General features: G+C 45.5%; 1 protein-coding gene across 2 annotated transcripts in view; it reads right to left on the bottom strand.

Annotated features, from left to right (window-relative positions):
* mtr (5-methyltetrahydrofolate-homocysteine methyltransferase) overlaps positions 1 to 14,266 on the bottom strand; it is a 99,852-nt gene extending 85,586 nt beyond the window's left edge. The window contains exons 1-4 of one of the 2 annotated variants that reach the window (XM_056299606.1): positions 14,081 to 14,266; positions 9,518 to 9,729; positions 3,033 to 3,122; positions 1,735 to 1,813 (exon numbers count right to left, since the gene is read on the bottom strand). In XM_056299606.1, the coding sequence (XP_056155581.1) occupies positions 1,735 to 1,813; positions 3,033 to 3,122; positions 9,518 to 9,729; positions 14,081 to 14,126 (427 nt within the window). In that variant the 5' untranslated portion in view covers positions 14,127 to 14,266. The remainder of the gene's footprint in view (positions 1 to 1,734; positions 1,814 to 3,032; positions 3,123 to 9,517; positions 9,730 to 14,080) is intronic. The other variant, XM_056299607.1, reaches the window with a different exon arrangement.
* Positions 14,267 to 20,255: the final 5,989 nt, after the last annotated feature.

Raw genomic sequence — 20,255 nt, 5'->3', positions numbered from 1 at the left:
TTTCACTACATTTGGTATATATAAAGCAAACCTGAAGATTTATTTTACATTCCAAAATGTACCAAATAGGGGCCTTAACACTGATGAATGTTTTACAATGTAAAGTTTTATGAATGATGCAAACACTGGGCAGAATTTTAGGGAAATGCTCCATAGTTCCTTGGGGGCTAATAATTTTGACTTTAACTGTATAACTGTAAAACCCACATCAATTGTTACAAACATTTAAGAAATGTGCAGTGAAAATATCTGATGTTTTGAATTGCACATATTGAAATTCTCATCTCATCTCATCTCATCATCAGCCGCTTCTCCGGGGTCGGGTCGTGGTGGCAGCAAGCTAAGTAGGGCACTCCAGACGTCCCTCTCCCCAACAACGCCCTCCAGCTCCTCCTGGGGAATCCCAAGGCGTTCCCAGGCCAGACTGGACATGTAACCCCTTCAGCGAGTTCTGGGTCTACCCCGGGGTCTCCTCCCAGTTGGATCTGCCCGGAAAACCTCCAAAGGAAGGCGCCCAGGAGGCATCCCAATCAGATGCCCGAACCACCTCAACTGGCTTTTTTTTGACGCAAAGGAGCAGCAGCTCTACTCCAAGCCCCCTCCAGACGTCCAAGCTCCTCACCCTATCTCTAAGGCTGAGCCCAAATACCCTACGGAGGAAACTCATTTCAGCTGTTTGTATCCGCGATTTCACCCTTTCAGTCACTACCCAAAGCTCATGACCATAGGTGAGGGTTGGAACAAAGACTGACTGGTAAATTGAGAGCTTTGCCTTCCGGCTCAGCTCCCTCTTCACAGCAACGGTCTGGTACAACGTCTGCATTACTGCTGATGCTGCACCAATCCACCTGACAATCTCCCGCTCCATCCTACCCTCACTCGTGAACAAGACCCCAAGATACTTGAACTCCTTCACTTGAGGCAACATCTCATCCCCAAACTGGAGGGAGAAATCCACCATTTTCCAGTTCTCTTTCCAGACTTGGAAATGCTGACTCTCATCCCAGCCATTTCATACTCAGCTGCAAACCGCCCCAGTCTGTGCTGGAAGTCGCGTTCTGATTAAGCCAACAAAACCACATCGTCTGCAAAGAACAGAGATGCAATTCTGAGGTTCCCAAAATGGTCACACTCCTCACCTTGGCTGCGCCTTGAGATCCTATCCATGAATATCACAAACAGAATCGGAGACAAGGGACAACCTAGGCGTCCAACACCCACCAAAAATGTGTTTGACTTTGTGCCGAGAATGTGGACACGGCTCTCATTTTGGTTATACAAGGACCGGATGTCTTGTAGCAACTGCTCCGGTACCCCATACTCCTGCAGTACTCCCCACAGAGTGCCCTGGGGTACACGGTCGTAAGCCTTCTCCAAGGTCACAAAAGACATGTAGACTGGCTGGTCAAACACCCATGTCTCCCTCAGCACTTCTGCAAGGGTAAAGAGTGTGTCTGTTGTTCCACAGCCAGGATGGAATCCGCATTGTTCTGGATCAGAGGTTCGAAAATCAGTCACAGCCTCCTTTCCAGCACCCCAGCGAGGCTGGGTCATGTGACGCCCCGATAATTGGAGCGCACCCTCCAGTCATATTGAAATTAATTTTGCGTTAATTTGTTAGCATATTGCGAATCAACTCACTCAAGTGCTTTCACAACTCTGGGGGCAAAAAGAAAAGACTGAAAACCTCTTGTCATAATACATTCTCTTCCAACGAGCCCTCATTTAGTTTACCTGTCTGTTTGGTGACATCATTAGCTGCTCTTCTTGCAAGCTCTGCTGATGTCCTGTTGAGTCGGTATGCCTGCAAAATAAGTTGAGGTAAAGGGCAAAATTACAGTTAATGTATTGACCTCAGTACAAGCCTTAGTTTGCAGAACATGGAATGCCTTAAATGGACCACTAAGTCGTAAAAGAAGTATCTTTCTGAATAAACTTAAGATGTGTGTGCCCAATTTCAACTAGGCTGTATCTTATGGACGATTTCAGTATTTACCTTAAACAGTCTGTGGGAAACAGGCTAAGCTCTGAAACCTCTAAGACAAACCTCGGAAACAGTGCAGGCAGTCTCTAAATACACACTCAAGTCCAAAAAAACCCAAACTGCAACTCTGTAGCACGCAGTAAAAACAAACATTTGGGGCTAATAATGATTAACATGGCAAAAATTTTACCATGCATAATTTCTGCAATTAAATGTATTAAACTGACTTGAATTGAACTGTTATTTGGCTGCCTAATGGTAATGAAATTCGCTTTTAAAACATCTGTCAACAACAACTGTCGTGACTGATTAGTCATGACGATATGAATCTTCAAACAAGCACCAAGCATGACGAATTATTTCCTCCACCTACTTCGAATGTTATCAGTCAATTAAATGGCCGTTATCAGTTGTCATCAGACCATAGATATGAGGTAGTATGGGCCTACTCTACCTCCTCATTGGCTCAGTAGAGAAAAGGCATCACAGAGACTATTATTGATAATAAAAATCATTATCTATCAGCAACAGGGACAACAATGTAGAGAGTTATTTCACAAATCAAATTCTTGCATCTTTTGTTCGGCAGCATTTGGTAAATTCTGCTGGGCTAACCAGTAATGTTAGCTCGAAAGCAATATTAGTGAGCTAGTTTGCTCTATCTACAGTACGTTCCATACGATGGATTTTGTGTTCTTAGCTGTATAATATTAAAGTTATTGTGTCTGTGACTGTTCTCATTCATCCAGGTCATGGTTATCCAAAGGAGTTGAATCAAGCGCAACTGGACTCGGTATATATCCGTGAATACCAAGTCCAGTTGCACTTGATTCAACTCCTTTGGATAAAGTTATTGTGATAGCAACATTAACATCTAGGCTACAGGTGGTAATTTGGAAAAAAAATATAGACATTATTTATGCTAAAGCTATGGCTCACAGGGATTACATATATAAAATTTAGAAATTAAATTACAGGGGCTTCTCCAGGTAAAACCAATCCAGTTCCAATATTGCTCTATATGTGTGTTTTCCATGACTGCTTTTACCATGTGTTCCAGTCCATAGTCAGCTTGGGCAATTCTGGTGCTATTGAATGTGTTGGTTTCTATGATGTCAGCCCCAGCAAGCAGGTACTCCTAAAGAATTACAAATAGAAATATACTGGATTATTAATATGCAAACATTCTCTCAATCACACAAACACACATACACAGACACACATAAACACATCCTCAGTGTCTTCAATGCAAGCAGCAACCACCAAGGCTGAAAGATGAACCCAGTGTGGAAGTACCTTAAGTTACAGTTCCACCATAGCCACAAGGTGCTGGCTCCAAAAAACTTCTGGTCCATTGTAATAAATTAGAGAATTCACAACTTATACCTACAAATACAAAGTCAATAATTGTCTGTTTGCCACCCAACTCTCACCCCAGCTCCACCCACACTCAACCCTACTGTCCACATTTGGATTTTCTGATTTGAACAATTGATAATAAGATGCAGCAAGAATAAAGTCAAACTCTAGCCTTCAAGATGCCCCTTCCAATATCAATAGGTGTGTCACGCACTACTTTGAGATACACAGTGGTTGAGAGTGATATCAGAAGTGCAGTGGATTAGCAAGGAGGAAGTGAGGGCAGCTATGAAGAAGATGAAGAGTGGAAAGGTAGTTGGTCCTGATGACATACCTGTGGAGGCATGGAGGTGTTTAGGAGAGATGGCAGTGGGGTTTTTAACTAGATTGTTTAACACAATCTTGGAAAGTGAGAGGATGCCTGGGGAGTGGAGAAGAAGCATACTGGTACTGATTTTGAAGAACAAGGGCGATGTGAAGAACTGTAGCAACTACAGAGGTACAAAGTCTATCAGCCACAGCATGAAGATATGGGAAAGAGTAATAGAAGCTAGGTTAAGAGGAGAGGTGATGATCAGCGAGCAGCAGTAGGGTTTCATGCCATGAAAGAGCACCACAGATGTGATGTTTACTTTCAGAATGTTGATGGAGAAGTATAGAGAAGGCCAAAAGGAGTTACATTGTGTCTTTGTAGATTTAGAGAAAGCATATGACAGGGTACCGAGAGAGGAGGTGTTGTATTGTGCGCCGAAGTCGGGAGTTGAAGAGAAGTATGTAGGAGTGATGCAGGATATGTATGAGGGAAGTGTGACAGTGGTGAGGTGTGCGGTTGGAATGACAGATGGGTTCAAGGTGGAGGTGGGATTACATCAAGGATCGGCTCTGAGTCCTTTCTTGTTTGCAATGGTGATGGACAGGTTGACAGACATGATCAGGCAGGAGTCTCCATGGACGATGATGTTCGCGGATGACATTGTGATCTGTAGCGAGAGTAGGGTGCAGGTTGAGGAGAGCCTGGAGAGGTGGAGGTATGCACTGGAGAGAAGAGGAATGAAAGCCAGTAGGAGCAAGATGGAATACATATGCGTGAATGAGAGGAAGGACAGGGGAATGGTCAGGATGCAAGGAGTGGAGGTGATCAAGGCATATGAGTTTAAATACTTGGGATCAACTGTCCAAAGTAACGGGGAGTGCAGGAGAGAGGTGAAGAAGAGCGTGCAGGCAGGGTGGAGTGGGTGGAGAAGAGTGCCAGGAGTGATTTGTGACAGAAGGGTACCAGCAAGAGTTAAAGGGAAGGTTTGCAAGATGGTTGTGAGACCAGCTATGTTATATGGTTTGGAGACAGTGGCGCTGACGAAAAGACAGGAGGTGGAGCTGGAGGTGGCAGAGTTGAAGATGCTAAGATTTTCACTGGGAGTGATGAAGAAGGACAGGATTAGGAACAAGTATATTAGAGGGACCGCTCAGGTTGGACGGTTTGGAGACAAAGCAAGACTGAGATGGCTTGGACATGTGTGGAGGAGAGATGCTGGGTATATTGGGAGAAGGACGCTGAATATGGAGCTGCCAGGGAAGAGGAGAAGAGGAAGGCCAAAGAGGAGGTTTATGGATGTAATGAGGGAAGACATGCAGGTGGCTGGTGTGGGCTGGTGTGATAGAGGAAGATGCAGAAGACAGGAAGAAATGGAAATGGATGATCCACTGTGGCGACCCCTAACGGGAGCAGCCGAAATTAGTAGTAGTAGTAGTAGTAGTGGTTGAGAGTGATAAAACACCCAATGATGGTATGCAGCTTGCATTTCACCCTGTAAATGTATGACAGGGATATAATAGCAGAAAATTTTGGTGGAAAAGAAAAGATCTTCAAGCCAAATGCTGTTCTCTCAGTTTTTCTCTTTTTTTTTTTTTTGTCTGACAAAGTTCATTCTCTTTTTTTTTGCAACAGCAGGGTAGCAAAGTTGAAACCAGAAGTTGAAATTACACTTTACAATTGATACAATCGATTAAAAAGTTGCCGCTAAAAAGTGAGCAAACATGCTGTCGCAGCTACTATTTTTTAAGGCACTAAGAAAATATGTTTAATCTTAGAAATAAGAAAAATAATGCTCCAGTTAGATGTTTTGCCGATGTGTCCTTACACTGAATCAAACGCATCAAAATCCATGCCAGTCTTGTTCTTGCACCACCCAGCACCACTTGATGTTATCTTCAGCCATCAATCTTACAAACACTCCACTTTCAGCTCACGATCCTCGCTGCACAGGATGCTTCTAGTTGCCTGGGGAATGACCATGGTGACAACAATGCCCCGCCCCCAGTGTAACCAGTTCCTTCATTTGAGACCAGCACGATTTGGTGCCAAGCATGGAGACCATTTTGCTGGTTGAGAGCCAGTTCTTTGGTGGTGGAAACACTCCAAACCATTTTAATTTTGGTGTGAAACTGGCCCTGGCTCCTATGGAAAAGAGGTAAGAGACCACCAGATGACAATAAGAGTCAATCCATGGAACATATACACCGATCCATGCAACATATATATGATGTAGTGCTGTGCCACTCTTGGGTCAGTCAGTGGCAACACCACTTTTTGCCACCTTGTGACAGACAATACTGCATCAAACGAATGAACGAACGAACAGAGTCCCCCTTCTACTTCACCGGGTGGAGGAAGATGATAGATGCAACAGCAAAGCAGCTCAAGCTGGGCTGCTCTCTGTCTAGATTCCCTAACTGTCATAACATGGACAAGAAAATTGTCAATCAAGGTTCTACCAGTTTCCTTTGAGATAAAATTTATTGCCCTTACTCTTCCTTGACTACCTCCTCATTCACACTCTCTCTGCTTCTACCTCTCTCTATATCTGTCTGTCAGGAGCATCAGGACGGAGGTTTTCATCTATATCTGTGGTGAGCGTCAGGACAGAAGTTTTCATCTATATGTCTGTGGGGAGCATTAGGACAGAGGTTTCCATCGAGCATCAGGACAGAGGTTTTCATCTACATATCTGCCTGTGGAGAGCATCCAGACAGAGTTTTTCATCTATATCTGTCTGTGGGGAGCATCCGGACAAAGGTTTTCATCTATATCTGTCTGTGGGGAGCATCCGGACAAAGGTTTTCATCTATATCTGTCTGTCAGGAACATCAGGACAGAGGTTTTCATCTATATCTGTCTGTCAGGAACATCAGGACAGAGGTTTTCATCTATATCCGTCTGTCAGGAGCATCAGGACAAAGGCTTCATCTGTATCTGTCTGTCAGAAGCATCAGGACAGAGATTTTAATCTATATCTCTCTGTGGGGAGCATCCAGACAGGCGTTTTCATCTATATCCGTCTCTGGGGAGCATCAGGACAGAGGTTTTCATCTATATCTGTCTGTCAGGAGCATCGGGACAGAGGTCTTCATCTACTATATCTGTCTGTCAGGACCATCAGGACAGAGTTTTTCATCTATATTTGTCTGGAAGGAGCATCAGGACAGAGGTTTCATCTCTATCTGTCTGTGGGGAGCACCAGGATAGAGGTTTTCATCCATATCTTTCCGTGGGGAGCACCAGGATAGGGGTTTTCATCTTTTTTTTTTATCTGCGGGGAGCATCAGGACAGAGGTTTTCATCTACATCTGCATTATCCATTTTGGCAAAGCATGAATACAAGTCTCAAGGTCATGTGATCATATTACGTATTTCAACCATCTCATGTACAACAAGTTCCATACAGAAATACAGTCGAGCACACAGCTGGTAAGAGAGCAGACTACAGTACTTTGTGATAGCAGTAAATTACCTATTTTCTTCTCTAAATAAGTGAATAATAAACATCTTGTCCCCCAATAATGATGTAGTGCTGTGCCACTCTTGGGTCAGACAGTGGCTTTTTGCCACCTTGTGGCAGACACATAATACTGCAGCAAATGAATGAACGAACGAACAGAGTCCCCCTCCTACTTCATCGGGTGGGTGAAGATGGTAGATGCAACAGCAAAGCAGCTCAAGCTGGGCTGCTCTCTGTCCAGATTCCCTCATTGTCATAACATGGACACGAAAATTGTCAATCAAGGTTCTACCAGTTTCATTAGAGATAAAATGTATGCCCTGACTCTTCCTTGACTACCCCCTCTCATTCACACGTCTCTTTTCTTCTCTCTCACTCCTCTTTGTTGGTATCCCATGTTCTAAAAAAATGTCAACTGCCCTGTGGCCCTGTTATGCAAATAGTGAAGCTCGGTATTGTTTACATCTTGATGACTGTGTGGTGAAGAAGAAGAAGAAGATGAAGAAGAAGACAAAGAAGAAGAGGAGGAGGAGGAGTTGGAGGCGGCCATTTTATTTTGTCATTGTACAGTTACAACGAAATGTGTTCTCTGTATTTAATCCATCCTATTGTATAGGAGCAGTGGGCAGCTGTCCCCCAATAATGATGTAGTGCTGTGCCACTCTTGGGTCAGACAGTGGCAGCACCACTTTTTACCACCTTGTGACAGACACATAATACTGCAGCAAATGAATGAACGAACGAACAGAGTCCCCCTCCTACTTCATCGAGGGAGGGAAGATGGTAGATGTAACAGCAAAGCAGCTCAAGCTTATTGAAAGAAGAAGAAGAGGAGGAGGAGGAGGCGGCAATTTATTTTGTCATTGTACAGTTACAACGAAATGTGTTCTCTGTATTTAATCCATCCTATTGTATAGGAGCAGTGGGCAGCTGCAGTGCCCGGAGACCAACTCCAGTTCTTCTTTCCATTGCCTTGCTCAGGGACACAGGCAGGAGTATTAACCCTAACATGCATGTCTTTTTGATGGTGGGAGAAAACTGGAGCACCCGGCAGAAACCCACGCAGACACGGGGAGAACATGCAAACTCCACACAGCAAGGACCTGGGAGAGCCTGGGGTTTGAACCCAGGACTTCCTTGCTGTGAGGCAACAGTGCTAACCACTGGGTCACCGTGCCACCGAGTTTTGATTGAGTTTAGTTGTAATGACTTGAGTTCTGTATACTGAATGGCTGCTTTCTACATGAAAACATGATGTTACTCTGCTTTATAGACAGACTTGTGTTTAGGGCTCTGCAAAAAGGGCTCAACAAATCTGCGATTTGTGTGAACACAGGTGACAGTGCTTATACATTGGTCAAAAGAGTCTATGTGTTGGTAGTTAATGCAATGGTTTGGGGTGTTTAGTTCATACATACAGTTTCAGTGTTGTGGAAAAACTACTGTAACTACTTATCAGGAAATATAATATAATTATTAAATAGTGTTGGGAGTAAATTTTGGGGTAATTTTAAAAAAAAATCAAAGAAGTTACTCGCTAATTATTACCTACTTACCAGGAAACCGTGGACCTGGAAATAAAGTGTTTGTAATGACCTTTGTATCATTTTTCTGTAAATCTACTACTACTTTCGGCTGCTCCCGTTAGGGGTCGCCACAGCGGATCATCCGCTTCTATTTCTTCCCGTCTTCCGCATCTTCCTCTGTCACACCAGCCACCTACATGTCTTCTCTCACCACATCCATAAACCTCCTCTTTGGCATTCCTCTTCTCCTCTTCCCTGGCAGCTCCATATTCAGCATCCTTCCCCCAATATACCCAGCATCTCTCCTCCACACATGTCCAAGCCATCTCAATCTTGCCTCTCTTGCTTTGTACCCAAACCGTCCAACTTGAGTGGCCGCTCTAATACCACGCTAAACTCATATGCCTTCGTCACCTCTACTCCTTGCATCCTCATCATTCCATTGTCCTCCCTCTCATTCATGAATATGTATTCCATCTTGCTCCTACTGACTTTCATTCCTTTTCTCTCCAGTGCATACCTCCACCTCTCCAGGCTCTCCTCAACCTGTACCCTACTCTCGCTAAGATCTCAATGTCATCCGCAAACATCATAGTCCACAGAGACTCCTGGCTGATTTCGTCTGTCAACCTGTCCATCACCATTGCAAACATTGCAATTATATTTTTAAATGGATCACTGACAAGGACAACTGATCAGCATAAGAGCATGTATATATGACAAGTGTGATTATAATCATTATATCTTTGGTCATTAATATTTGTACTGTGCAGAAGAGTACAAAAAGCTGGGACTAAATCATATAATTCCCCAACTGGAACAGTTGCCAGCAGTGCTACCAGCAGAGAAGTTAATTTCGACAAATGAAGTACCTTGTGTATTTGGTAAATGACATCTGGCTGTGTGATGCTGAGCAAGTCATTGTTGCCCTTCAGTGGAAGGGGATGATCCTTAAACTCTTCTCCCCGAAAATCTTCTTCCTTTAAATTCTGCTGCTGAATCATGGTTCCCATGGCCCCATCCAGGATCATAATCCTTTGCTGCAGTATTGCTCGAAGCTCCACCTCAAGTTGGCATCTGCATCCTAGGAAGAAAGAATGATTACCTACAGAAGATAAGACTGGCAACAGCATGTGATTTTATCAAGACTGTAGAAATATTGCTCTATTTTGTTACTCTTAGTTTAGCAGCAATTAAATAACTATCTGTGAATAACTATCTGTGATGGCCTGACGACCTGTCCAGGGTGTCTCCCCGCCTGCCGCCCAATTACTAAGCGGTTTGGATAATGGATGGATGGATAAATAACTATCATCTCACATTTTTCATGAAAATTTAACTTTCCAGAGATGTCAGGATTTTGCAGGAAATGTTGCCTATTACTGTGTTATTGGTTGTGAATACAACAGGAATCACAAAAGTCTCATCAACCACATTGGATGAGTAACAGAATCCAATTTTGAAATAGAATTTTATGACCCTATCTAATGTAATGTTCCATCTATGAGGACTGTATTAGATCACAGAATGGGCAAATTAATTGTCCATTTGATAAAAACATTAAAATTGGCCTAAATGATAAAAAAAGGCTCTGAATCATGTCATAAACTTAATAATCAGGAGCCTACTCTTGGCCAACATTCATAGATGGAAAGCACCTTATGAATCGACTTTGAATTCACACACTCACTTACAAATTGAACTTGCATTTCACATTTTCTGCATAGAATAAGGAGGAGGCTTGCGAACCCTCCAAAAATGAGTGAGCACACAAAAAAAATATGGGCCTTTTTAAGATGTTAAGGACTTTTCATAATTAACATTTCATTCCTTACTGGTAAGAAAATTGGCCAATTATATTTTTATGAATGCCACTATTCTCTCATAACCTCTCTCTTATGATCATTATTTGATATTGTCCAGACGGTTTCATTCAAATTTCACATAAACACCATCAACAGAGACACAAATAAGACACGCTCTATCACCTTTAACATGCTCTATCACCTGTAACATGCTCTATCACATTTAATGTGCTTTATCACCTTTTACACGCTCTGTCATCTTTAACACGCTCTACCACCTTTTACATGCTCTATCACCTTTAATATGCTCTATCACTATATTGTTTAGGAAATATTGTATATAAGCAATATGTTATAAAATATGGGTATAGTTTGTTGATTACTCAACCATAACAAAACTCTGTATAGTAGCAACACACCTGTTGTGCATATAAGCTTGCCTCCAACGTCCTGTTGTTCCATTTATTTCTTGTTTTTTTTCCTCCTTTTGTTTGTTTTGGTACCAAATATTCTGTGGATCATTGTTGGACCAAGCTTCTGTTGTTATACGGTATTTGGGGAGAGAAAAGAAGCATACTGGTACCGACTTTCAAGAACAAGGGCGATGTGCAGAACTGTAGCAACTACAGAGATATAAAGTTGATCAGCCACAGCATGAAGATATGGGAAAGAGTAATAGAAGCTAGGTTAAGAGGAGAAGTGATGAGCAGCGAGCAGCAGTATGGTTTCATGCCACGAAAGAGCACCACAGATGTGATGTTTGCTTTGAGAATGTTGATGGAGAAGTATAGAGAAGGCCAGAAGGAGTTGCATTGTGTCTTTGTAGATTTAGAGAAAGCATATGACAGGGTCCTGAGAGAGGAGGTGTGGTATTGTATGAGGAAGTCGGGAGTTGCAGAGAAGTATGTAGGAGTGATGCAGGATATGTATGAGGGAAGTGTGACAGTGGTGAGGTGTGTGGTTGGAATGACAGATGGGTTCAAGGTGGAGGTGGGATTACATCAAGGATGGGCTCTGAGCCCTTTCTTCTTCGCAGTGGTGATGGACAGGTTGACGGACGAGATCAGGCAGGAGTCTCAGTGGGCTATGATGTTTGCAGATGACATTGTGATCTGTAGCGAGAGTAGGGTGCAGGTGGAGGAGAGCCTGGAGAGGTGGAGGTATGCACTGGAGAGAAGAGGAATGAAAGTCAGTAGGAGCAAGATGGAATACCTATATGCGTGAATGAGAGGGAGGACAGTGGAATGGTCAGGATGCAAAGAGTAGAGGTGACGATGGTGTATGAGTTTAAATACTTGGGGTCAACTGTTCAAAGTAACAGGGAGTGCAGGAGAGAGGTGAAGAAGAGAGTGCAGGCAGGGTGGAATGGGTGGAGAAGAGTGTCAGGAGAGATGTGTGACAGAAGGGTACCAGCAAGAGTTAAAGGGAAGCTTTACAAGATGGTAGTGAGATCAGCTATGTTATATGGTTTGGAGACAGTGGCACTGATGAAAAGACAGGAGGAGGAGCTGGAGGTGGCAGAGTTGAAGATGATAAGATTTTCACCGGGAGTAACGAAGAAGGACAGGATTAGGAACGATTATATTAGAGAGACAGCTCAGGGTGGCTGGTTTGGAGACAAAGCAAGAGAGGCAAGATGGAGATGGTTTGGACATGTGTGGAGGAGAGATGCTGGGTATACTGGGAGAAGGATGCTGAATATGGAGCTGCCAGGGAAGAGGAGGAGAGGAAGGCCAAAGAGGAGGTTCATGGATGTGGTGAGGGAGGACATGCAGGTGGCTGGTGTGACAGAGGAAGATACAGAGGACAGGAAGAGATGGAAACGGATGATCTGCTTTGGCGCCCCCTAACGGGAGCAGCCGAAAGTAGTAGTGGTATCGCTGAAAAAAAAATTCTGTTGGATTTACATAAAAAAAATTATGTACATCAGTTGCACATATAAGTTATGTTTTCTAAAAATAATTTGTTTATGTTTACTTATGAATCATGCCATTCAAACGAAATGCATTTTTGTATAAACTGTACAACCCCCACCTCTCCCCTTTTCTCAGTGTAGTAGGTGTTGTTTTATAGTTCACAAAAGCCTAATAAATGCTCTGGTTCCCGAAGCATGGGATATTAGCGCGAATGAGAAGTATTACCCCAGTATCAGCACTCATTTATTGTGGTTTGTGAAGCAAGTAACTTATGTCCATGTGATCATCTGGCAACGATACCAAGCTGACTGGTTCCTCAGTAAATTTTGCCACGTACTGCTACTGCGCCAGAGAATAAGATCAGTGGTAAAACCCCATATTCATGTCGCGCCTACGAGTCAAACGATTTATTTTTCAACAGTATGTCGGATACAACCCCCCCTCCCCCAATCATGAATATGAATGGGTAGGATCCCTTGTGGCGGCATGGTGGCGCAGTGATTAGCGCGGTCGCCTCACAGCAAGAAGATCCGGGGTAGACCAACCTTTGGGGTGGTCCCGGGTCGTCCGGCTGTGTGAAGTTTGCATGTTCTCCCCATGTCTGTGTGGGTTTCCTCCCACAGTCCAAAGACATGTAGGTCAGGTGAATCACCCGTACTGAATTGTCCCTAGGTGTGTGTGTGTGTGTGTGGGGGGGGGGGGCTGTGACGGACTGGCGGTCTGTCCAGGGTGTCTCCCCGCCTGCCGACCAGTGACTGCTGGGTTAGGCTCCAGCATCCCCGCGACCCTGAGAGCAGGATAAGTGGTTTGGATAATGAGTGGAGGACCAATTGTGATCCGACCCATTCATTCTGAAAAATTGGTTTTCGCCGCCATAACAACTTCTCAGCACTTGCCAGCATGGGTCCAAGCAGGAAGGAGCCAGTTTCTTCTGTCAGTTTATAGCGCTCGTATTTCCTACTTTCTTTAATTACTTTATACCTTTTTATTTATTTCGTGTGTAGAAAGTTTGCAGTAAATAGAATCAACAATCATACTTAGTTAGGTGGCATAGGACGCAATCAACAAGTAGCCTAAGCCACTGGTTCTCAGGGACCCCCTATACCCCCCTGCCCCCCAGTTCTGTCCATCACATAGTCAATGACGCTCACCTGTTGACTAATCACACGTAATCACCCTCACCTGCTGATTAGCAGGCTGGAGCACCTGACACAACAGCTGAACCACAGAGCGCAGGAAAGTCTACGGAATAATAAACTTTTGTATTTTCTCTTTCAAGTTTTCAATCTCACTTTCCATTTTCACACAACCATTTCATATCCGTTTGTCATTTCAATATCAATTTTCGTTTTTCTGTTTTCCTTTTCATTATGACGTTTAATTATGGGCTGATTATCCCCAGTAGCAGAGTGAAAAATAATTTACAAATTTATCTTGAAATGCTCATATCGGACGGAGATACCCTCCATAGTGAGTTCACATCACAACCCACGAAAAAGGGGAACTGGACACCGTCGTTAGTCTTAAGAGTTATGAGCAAGTCTTAAGAGTTGAGCAAGTCTCAAGAGTTATGAGCAAGTCTGAAGAGTTATGAGCAAGACAGTCGAGCGTTATTTATTCCTAGAACAAGCTGCCCGACATTAGCAACGGCCACCGTCCGCCAGCTAAGAAGCTAAAAGTAGTTCGCCGCTGCTGAACATTTAAATATATTTACCTGCTGCTGCTGCTGCTGCGGCGGGTCCGTGGCTTGTTGGAGCCATGTTGAACAAGGCTTGCAGCGTCTCCGGGACTTTGCTATGGCCACGTTGCAGAACTGCCTGATGCAAGACTTGGCCCGGTTTCGTACCAAAGTTCACCTTTCTTAATTTTATTTACTTATTGCATTATTGAAACCCGGAGCTCTCTCTCTCTCTCTCCCCAGCTCTGTCTCTCTCGCTCGTCTTCTTCGTCGCCTTGTTCTTCTTCTTTCCCCGTTTACCGGTGGCGGGCACATTAGTTCATGTGTGTACCGCCGCCAGCTGGCCCGGAGTGTGTATGTAGCCCGAAAACGGTAGATTCTTTCAGCTATACCTGTTCCTTTCTAAGTTGATGACCACCCCAGTAAACCTAGTTAAAAATTCGTGTGCTTAGCTCTCCTTAATGAGTAAGATAACTTGTGGGAGAGCAGGAATGAGGAGACGGAGAGATCGAGTGGAGTTAATTCCGTTTACTCGCCACACAAAACAACAGCGACACAGCACGATCTCTCCTGGCAACCAGCTGACCAACCGCTAGGCTGTGGAAAACATGGCTCCACCTCCTGGGAAACGCTAAACCGTGCCTACGTCACAACTCTGAACGTCTTCCTTAAAGGAGCACCAGCCCCTGGTGAATCTATCCTCCATTGTGTATCACCGCACAGGCCCCTCCAGAATTCACCATCACGAAAAAATGCAAAACAGTAACGTAACACGACAGTACTCAATGAAACACAAACAGCCAACAGGCGAACAGTCCCCAGTGAAACTGTCAACGTCTCGGGGGGCGGACCAGGCGGCCAAAACGGCGGCGCTGAATGGGTATGGGGGCGGGGGCGGGGGCAGGGGCAGGGGCGGGGGCAGGGGACAGAGCCGGTGCCCTGGCAGGGGCCAAGGCTGGGCCGGGGGCCCGAGAAGGGGGGCGTCCATGTCGCGGGGGCGGGGCCGGTTCGACCGGCCCACCCAGGTCCAAATGGGCAGGCTTGAGACGGTCCACCGAGACCCGCTCCGGCTTGCCCCCCATATCCACCACAAAGTTCTTAGGCCCCGCTTCCAGGATGCGGAAGGGCCCCTCGTAGGGGGGCTGCAGGGGGGTACGGTGGTTGGTGTGGCGGATGAAGTCGTACCCAGCCGACAGCAGATTCTTGGGGACGTAGGACTGAGGGAGGCAGTGGTGAGATGTAGGGACTGGAGCAAAAGTGTTGGCACCGTCCCAGGCCACAGCCCAATGAGAAGCTGCAGACCAGGGGGGCATGGCGTCCGGGAGAAACTCCCCTGGGATACGCAGCAGCTGGCCGTAAACGAGCTCGGCAGACGAGGACTGGAGGTCTTCCTTGGGGGCGGAACAAAGGCCAAGCATGACCCATGGGAGGCGGTCGACCCAGTTGCTGTCCATGAGGCTGGCACGAAGAGCGGCCTTCATAGACCGATGAAACCGCTCACAAAGTCCGTTGCCCCGCAGGTTGTACGCCGTGGTGCAGTGGAGCTTCACCCCCAGCCCCTCGGCGACTGCAGTCCGGAGCTTGGACGTGAACTGCGGGACCCTGTCAGAGGTGAGGTCAGCCGGCGTGCCAAAATGGGCCACCCAGGACCCGATGAACGCCCGGGCCACCTCAGTAGACGTGGTCAGTGACAGGGGAACAGCTTCTGGCCACCTGATGGTCCTGTCCACCATGATGAGAAGGTGAGTGAACCCATGGGAGGGGGGCAGGGGGCCCACCAGGTCCACATTCACATGGTCGAAACACCTCTTGGGCACCAGGAATGGCGCCAAGGGGGCTTTGGTATGACGGTATACCTTGGAACGCTGGCACGCCATGCAGGAGTCAGCCCAGGTCTTGATGTCCTTCCTGAGGCCAGGCCAGACGAACTTGGCCCCCACAAGCTTAATGGACGTCTTCAAACCCGGGTGGGAAAGGCCATGGATAACATCAAAAAACACGGCGGTGCCAGCCGGTGGGCACCATGGGGTGGGGCTGGCCCGTGGAAACGTCATTGGTGCTGTCAAACACCACATCCTCCAACCGCAGCCCCGTAGCGGCAGTCCGATAGGCCTGGATATCCACGTTAGCGGCTTGGTCTGCAGCCATTGCAGCGTAATCGAGTCCCAAGTGAACGGACCCTGCCACCGCCCGGGAGAGGCAGTCGGCGACCAAATTGTCCTCGCCAGCAGTCATAGGTGTCAGTCATGAGGGCAATTGGGGCGGTGGGGGATGGGTGCACCAGCAAAGTGGCGTTGGCCAGCACAGCCTTGGTGTCGTCGAAAGCTTCATCCATCCCCAAGGACCAGTCTACCTTGCCCTTGGCTTCCTTGCCCCGCAGGGCCTCGTACAAGGGCCGCATCCAGTGAGCTGTGCAGAGAATGAACCTGTTATAAAAGTTCATCATGCCCAGGAATCCTTCCAACTGTGCCCCAACACCACCCCACTATATAATTCACATAAATTAACTTGTTATATTTGTAATGTAGGCCATTTCAACAGCGCCCTGGCTCCTAAATGCTTTTCAAAACAAACCCCAGTCCCATTGGTTGTAATGTTTTCTACCCCTCCATTGGTTGCTGTGCATCATAACTACCTACCCCATTGGTTGTTATAGTTTGAATGTTCCTCCACCTGATTGGTCGATGTCCAACCGAAATTAGGGGCGTGACGCTGGGCAACGTAAACTGTATGATTCTTTGTGAATAAAACATCAGCAGCTGATGAGTGCCAGGCACACGAAACAGGCCTGTCCTGCTATGCATTAACATCTTTTTCCTATATATATATGTGATTTAAGACCTCTGATAAAGGCTCAGGCTGGGGTGTCACACACAACAGAGCTCACATTCATAGTGAATGCCTTTCCCTTAAAAACAAACCCACTGCTCGGTGTTTTTAATTCATTCAGGAGATGTTGCAAATAGTCTGACAAAGAATTAGGTTTAGAAGAACCACAAAAAAGACCAATAGCACTGGTTTATTACTGGACCCCTACAACACAATAAGTATTGCCCAAAACGGACTACCCGTGCTCTTAAAAAGTGGCAGACCATAAAAATTCAGCTGTAGTCTTAAGGCATGTCTATCTGGGAGAACAGACCACATATTATGCAGAATCCTTTGAAACGCATTCAGTATTCCAACATAGTAAACTATCCCACCTGCTAAAGCCTCGATGTTGTATGTTTTTTTTTGTTCTAAGTAATGTTCGTCTATCTTTGGGCAGAGAGGGATGGTGAAGTATCAGGATGGAGAGCAGGGCTGATAGAGCCATCATAGAAATGCCAAACTCAACGGCCCAGTCCATCACAGAACCCCTTAAATTGATAATGCTCTCGCTGCATGCATCATTATGATCCATATCCATCTCATCACACTCATGCATCAGTATGATCCATATCCATTTCATCACACTCATGCATCAGTATGATCCATATCCATCTCATCACACTCATGCATCAGTATGATCCATATCCATCTAATCACACTCATGCATCAGTATGATCCATATCCATCTCATCACACTCATGCATCATGATGATCCATATCCATCTCATCACTCTCATGCATCAGTATGATCCATATCCATCTCATCACACTCATACATCATTATGATCCATATCCATCTCATCACTCTCATGCATCAGTATGATCCATATCCATCTCATCACACTCATACATCATTATGATCCATATCGATCTCATCACTCTCATGCATTAGTATGATCCATATCCATCTCATCACACTCATACATCATTATGATCCATATCCATCTCATCACTCTCATGAATCAGTATGATCCATATCCATCTCATCACTCTCATGCATCAGTATGATCCATATCCATCTCATCACACTCATGCATCAGTATGATCCATATCCATCTAATCACACTCACGCATCAGTATGATCCATATCCATCTCATCACTTTCATGCATCAGTATGATTCATATCCACCTCATTGCTCTCATGCATCAGTATGATAATATCCATCTCATCACTCTCATGCATCATTATGATCCATATCCATCTCATCACTTTCACGCATCAGTATGATAATATCCATCTCATCACTCTCATGCATCATGATCCATATCCATCTCATCACACTCATGCATCAGTATGATTCATATCCATCTCATCGCTCTCACGCATCAGTATGATCCATATCCATCTCATCACTCTCATGCATCAGTATGATCCATATCCATCTAATCACACTCACGCATCAGTATGATCCATATCCATCTCATCACTTTCATGCATCAGTATGATTCATATCCACCTCATTGCTCTCATGCATCAGTATGATAATATCCATCTCATCACTCTCATGCATCATTATGATCCATATCCATCTCATCACTTTCACGCATCAGTATGATAATATCCATCTCATCACTCTCATGCATCATGATCCATATCCATCTCATCACACTCATGCATCAGTATGATTCATATCCATCTCATCGCTCTCACGCATCAGTATGATCCATATCCATCTCATCACTCTCATGCATCATTATGATCCATATCCATCTCATCACACTCATGCATCAGTATGATAATATCCATCTCATCACACTCATGCATCAGTATGATTCATATCCATCTCATCACTCTCATGCATCAGTATGATCCATATCCATCTCATCACTCTCATGCATCATTATGATCCATATCCATCTCATCACACTCATGCATCATTATGATCCATATCCATCTCATCACACTCATGCATCAGTATGATCCATATCCATCTAACCAGAGTCATCACACGGAGGTCATCCCAGGTCCTTTCTGTGTGGAGTTTGCATGTTCTCCCCGTGTCTGCGTGGGTTTCCTCCAGGTACTCCGGTTTCCCCCACCATCAAAAAGACATGCATGTTAGGGTTAATACTCCTGTCTTTGCCCCTGAGCAAGGCATGGCAAGATGGACTGGAGTTGGTCTCAGGTGCTGCAGCTTCCCACTGCTGCTAGCTACACAGCTGGGATGGGTTAAATGCAGAGGAAGAATTGCCCCACGGCGATTAATAAAGTAGTAAAAAAAAGGGTTGCCAGCCAAGCTAACCCTAAACCCCACAGAGATGCTCAAAATCTTGTTTCCGGCTTATAAGCTTTGACCGGGACCTAAAACCATGGTAACAAGAGAAGAAACCACAGAAAGGTGACTCAGTTCATCTGGACACAACGTTTATTGACAGATACGTTTCATTATCATCGAAGACTGAAGACGTCACTTAGATCAGTGATGAAACGTGTCTGTCAATCAAATAATAATGAAAAAAAAAACCTTCTTTGACAGTGGCATAACGACCGAAAACAACGATCAGTTTCACAGAGTTGGGGAATGTTTGCAATCACAGGATTGTGAGACGGCAACAGATGCAGGAGATGTACCCCCCCCCCCCGGTTCAGGCACGGTCGTTCCCTCTTCACGTAAGATGAACGCCAGATGTTTGACCATCAGTGAAGAAACCGCTTTCCGAAGGCAAACGCTTCCTTCTCTTCTTTACATCCGAGGATCAGCATCAGCTTTCTTTTCCCCCTTTCCCTCTCGCGAGTAACGGACCAGGGAGGAGGGGTGATGAGGGAGGAGGGGGTGATGAAGGAGGGGGGTGATGAGGGAGGAGGGGGTGATGAGGGAGGAGGGGGTGATGAAGGAGGAGGGGGTGATGAGGGAGGAGGGGGTGATATGTGTATATGTGGGTGTGTGTGTAAGGGAGAGAGAGAGAGGGAGAGAGAGGGAGAGGGAGAGAGGGAGAGAGGAGGGAGGCCGCGCGGATGGACGACAGAGCGCGTGGTGATTGGCTGAGCAGCGTGGTACCCAGTGAGCTGCGAATGAGGCTTCCGCATGCAGCATCGGCTGTTTATCTTCTGCACCTCGCCGCAAAATGGTGCTCCGCGGAAACTAGAGTCCGTGGGCCACCAGGGATTCAAACCTGTTCATTTGGAGCATGATTCAACGACAAGTGATTCTGTTTCAGGTAGGTTGCGTTCATGGCTGCTCCCTTGTGCTTGTGTTTTAGCCGTTTCCAGCAGCACTGACGCGTCTGGTGGTGACACAGGGACAATATGTGGTCGGTGGTGATACAGGGACAATATGTGGTTCGTGGTGATACTGGAACAATGAGTGGTTCGAGGTGACACAGGGACAATGTGTGGTT

The sequence above is a fragment of the Lampris incognitus genome, chromosome 19 (genome assembly GCF_029633865.1).
Source record: "Lampris incognitus isolate fLamInc1 chromosome 19, fLamInc1.hap2, whole genome shotgun sequence".
NCBI classification, from domain to species: Eukaryota; Metazoa; Chordata; class Actinopteri; order Lampriformes; family Lampridae; genus Lampris; species Lampris incognitus.
Note: the sequence above shows the minus strand (reverse complement) of the source record. Positions and strands in the feature narration are given on the sequence as shown.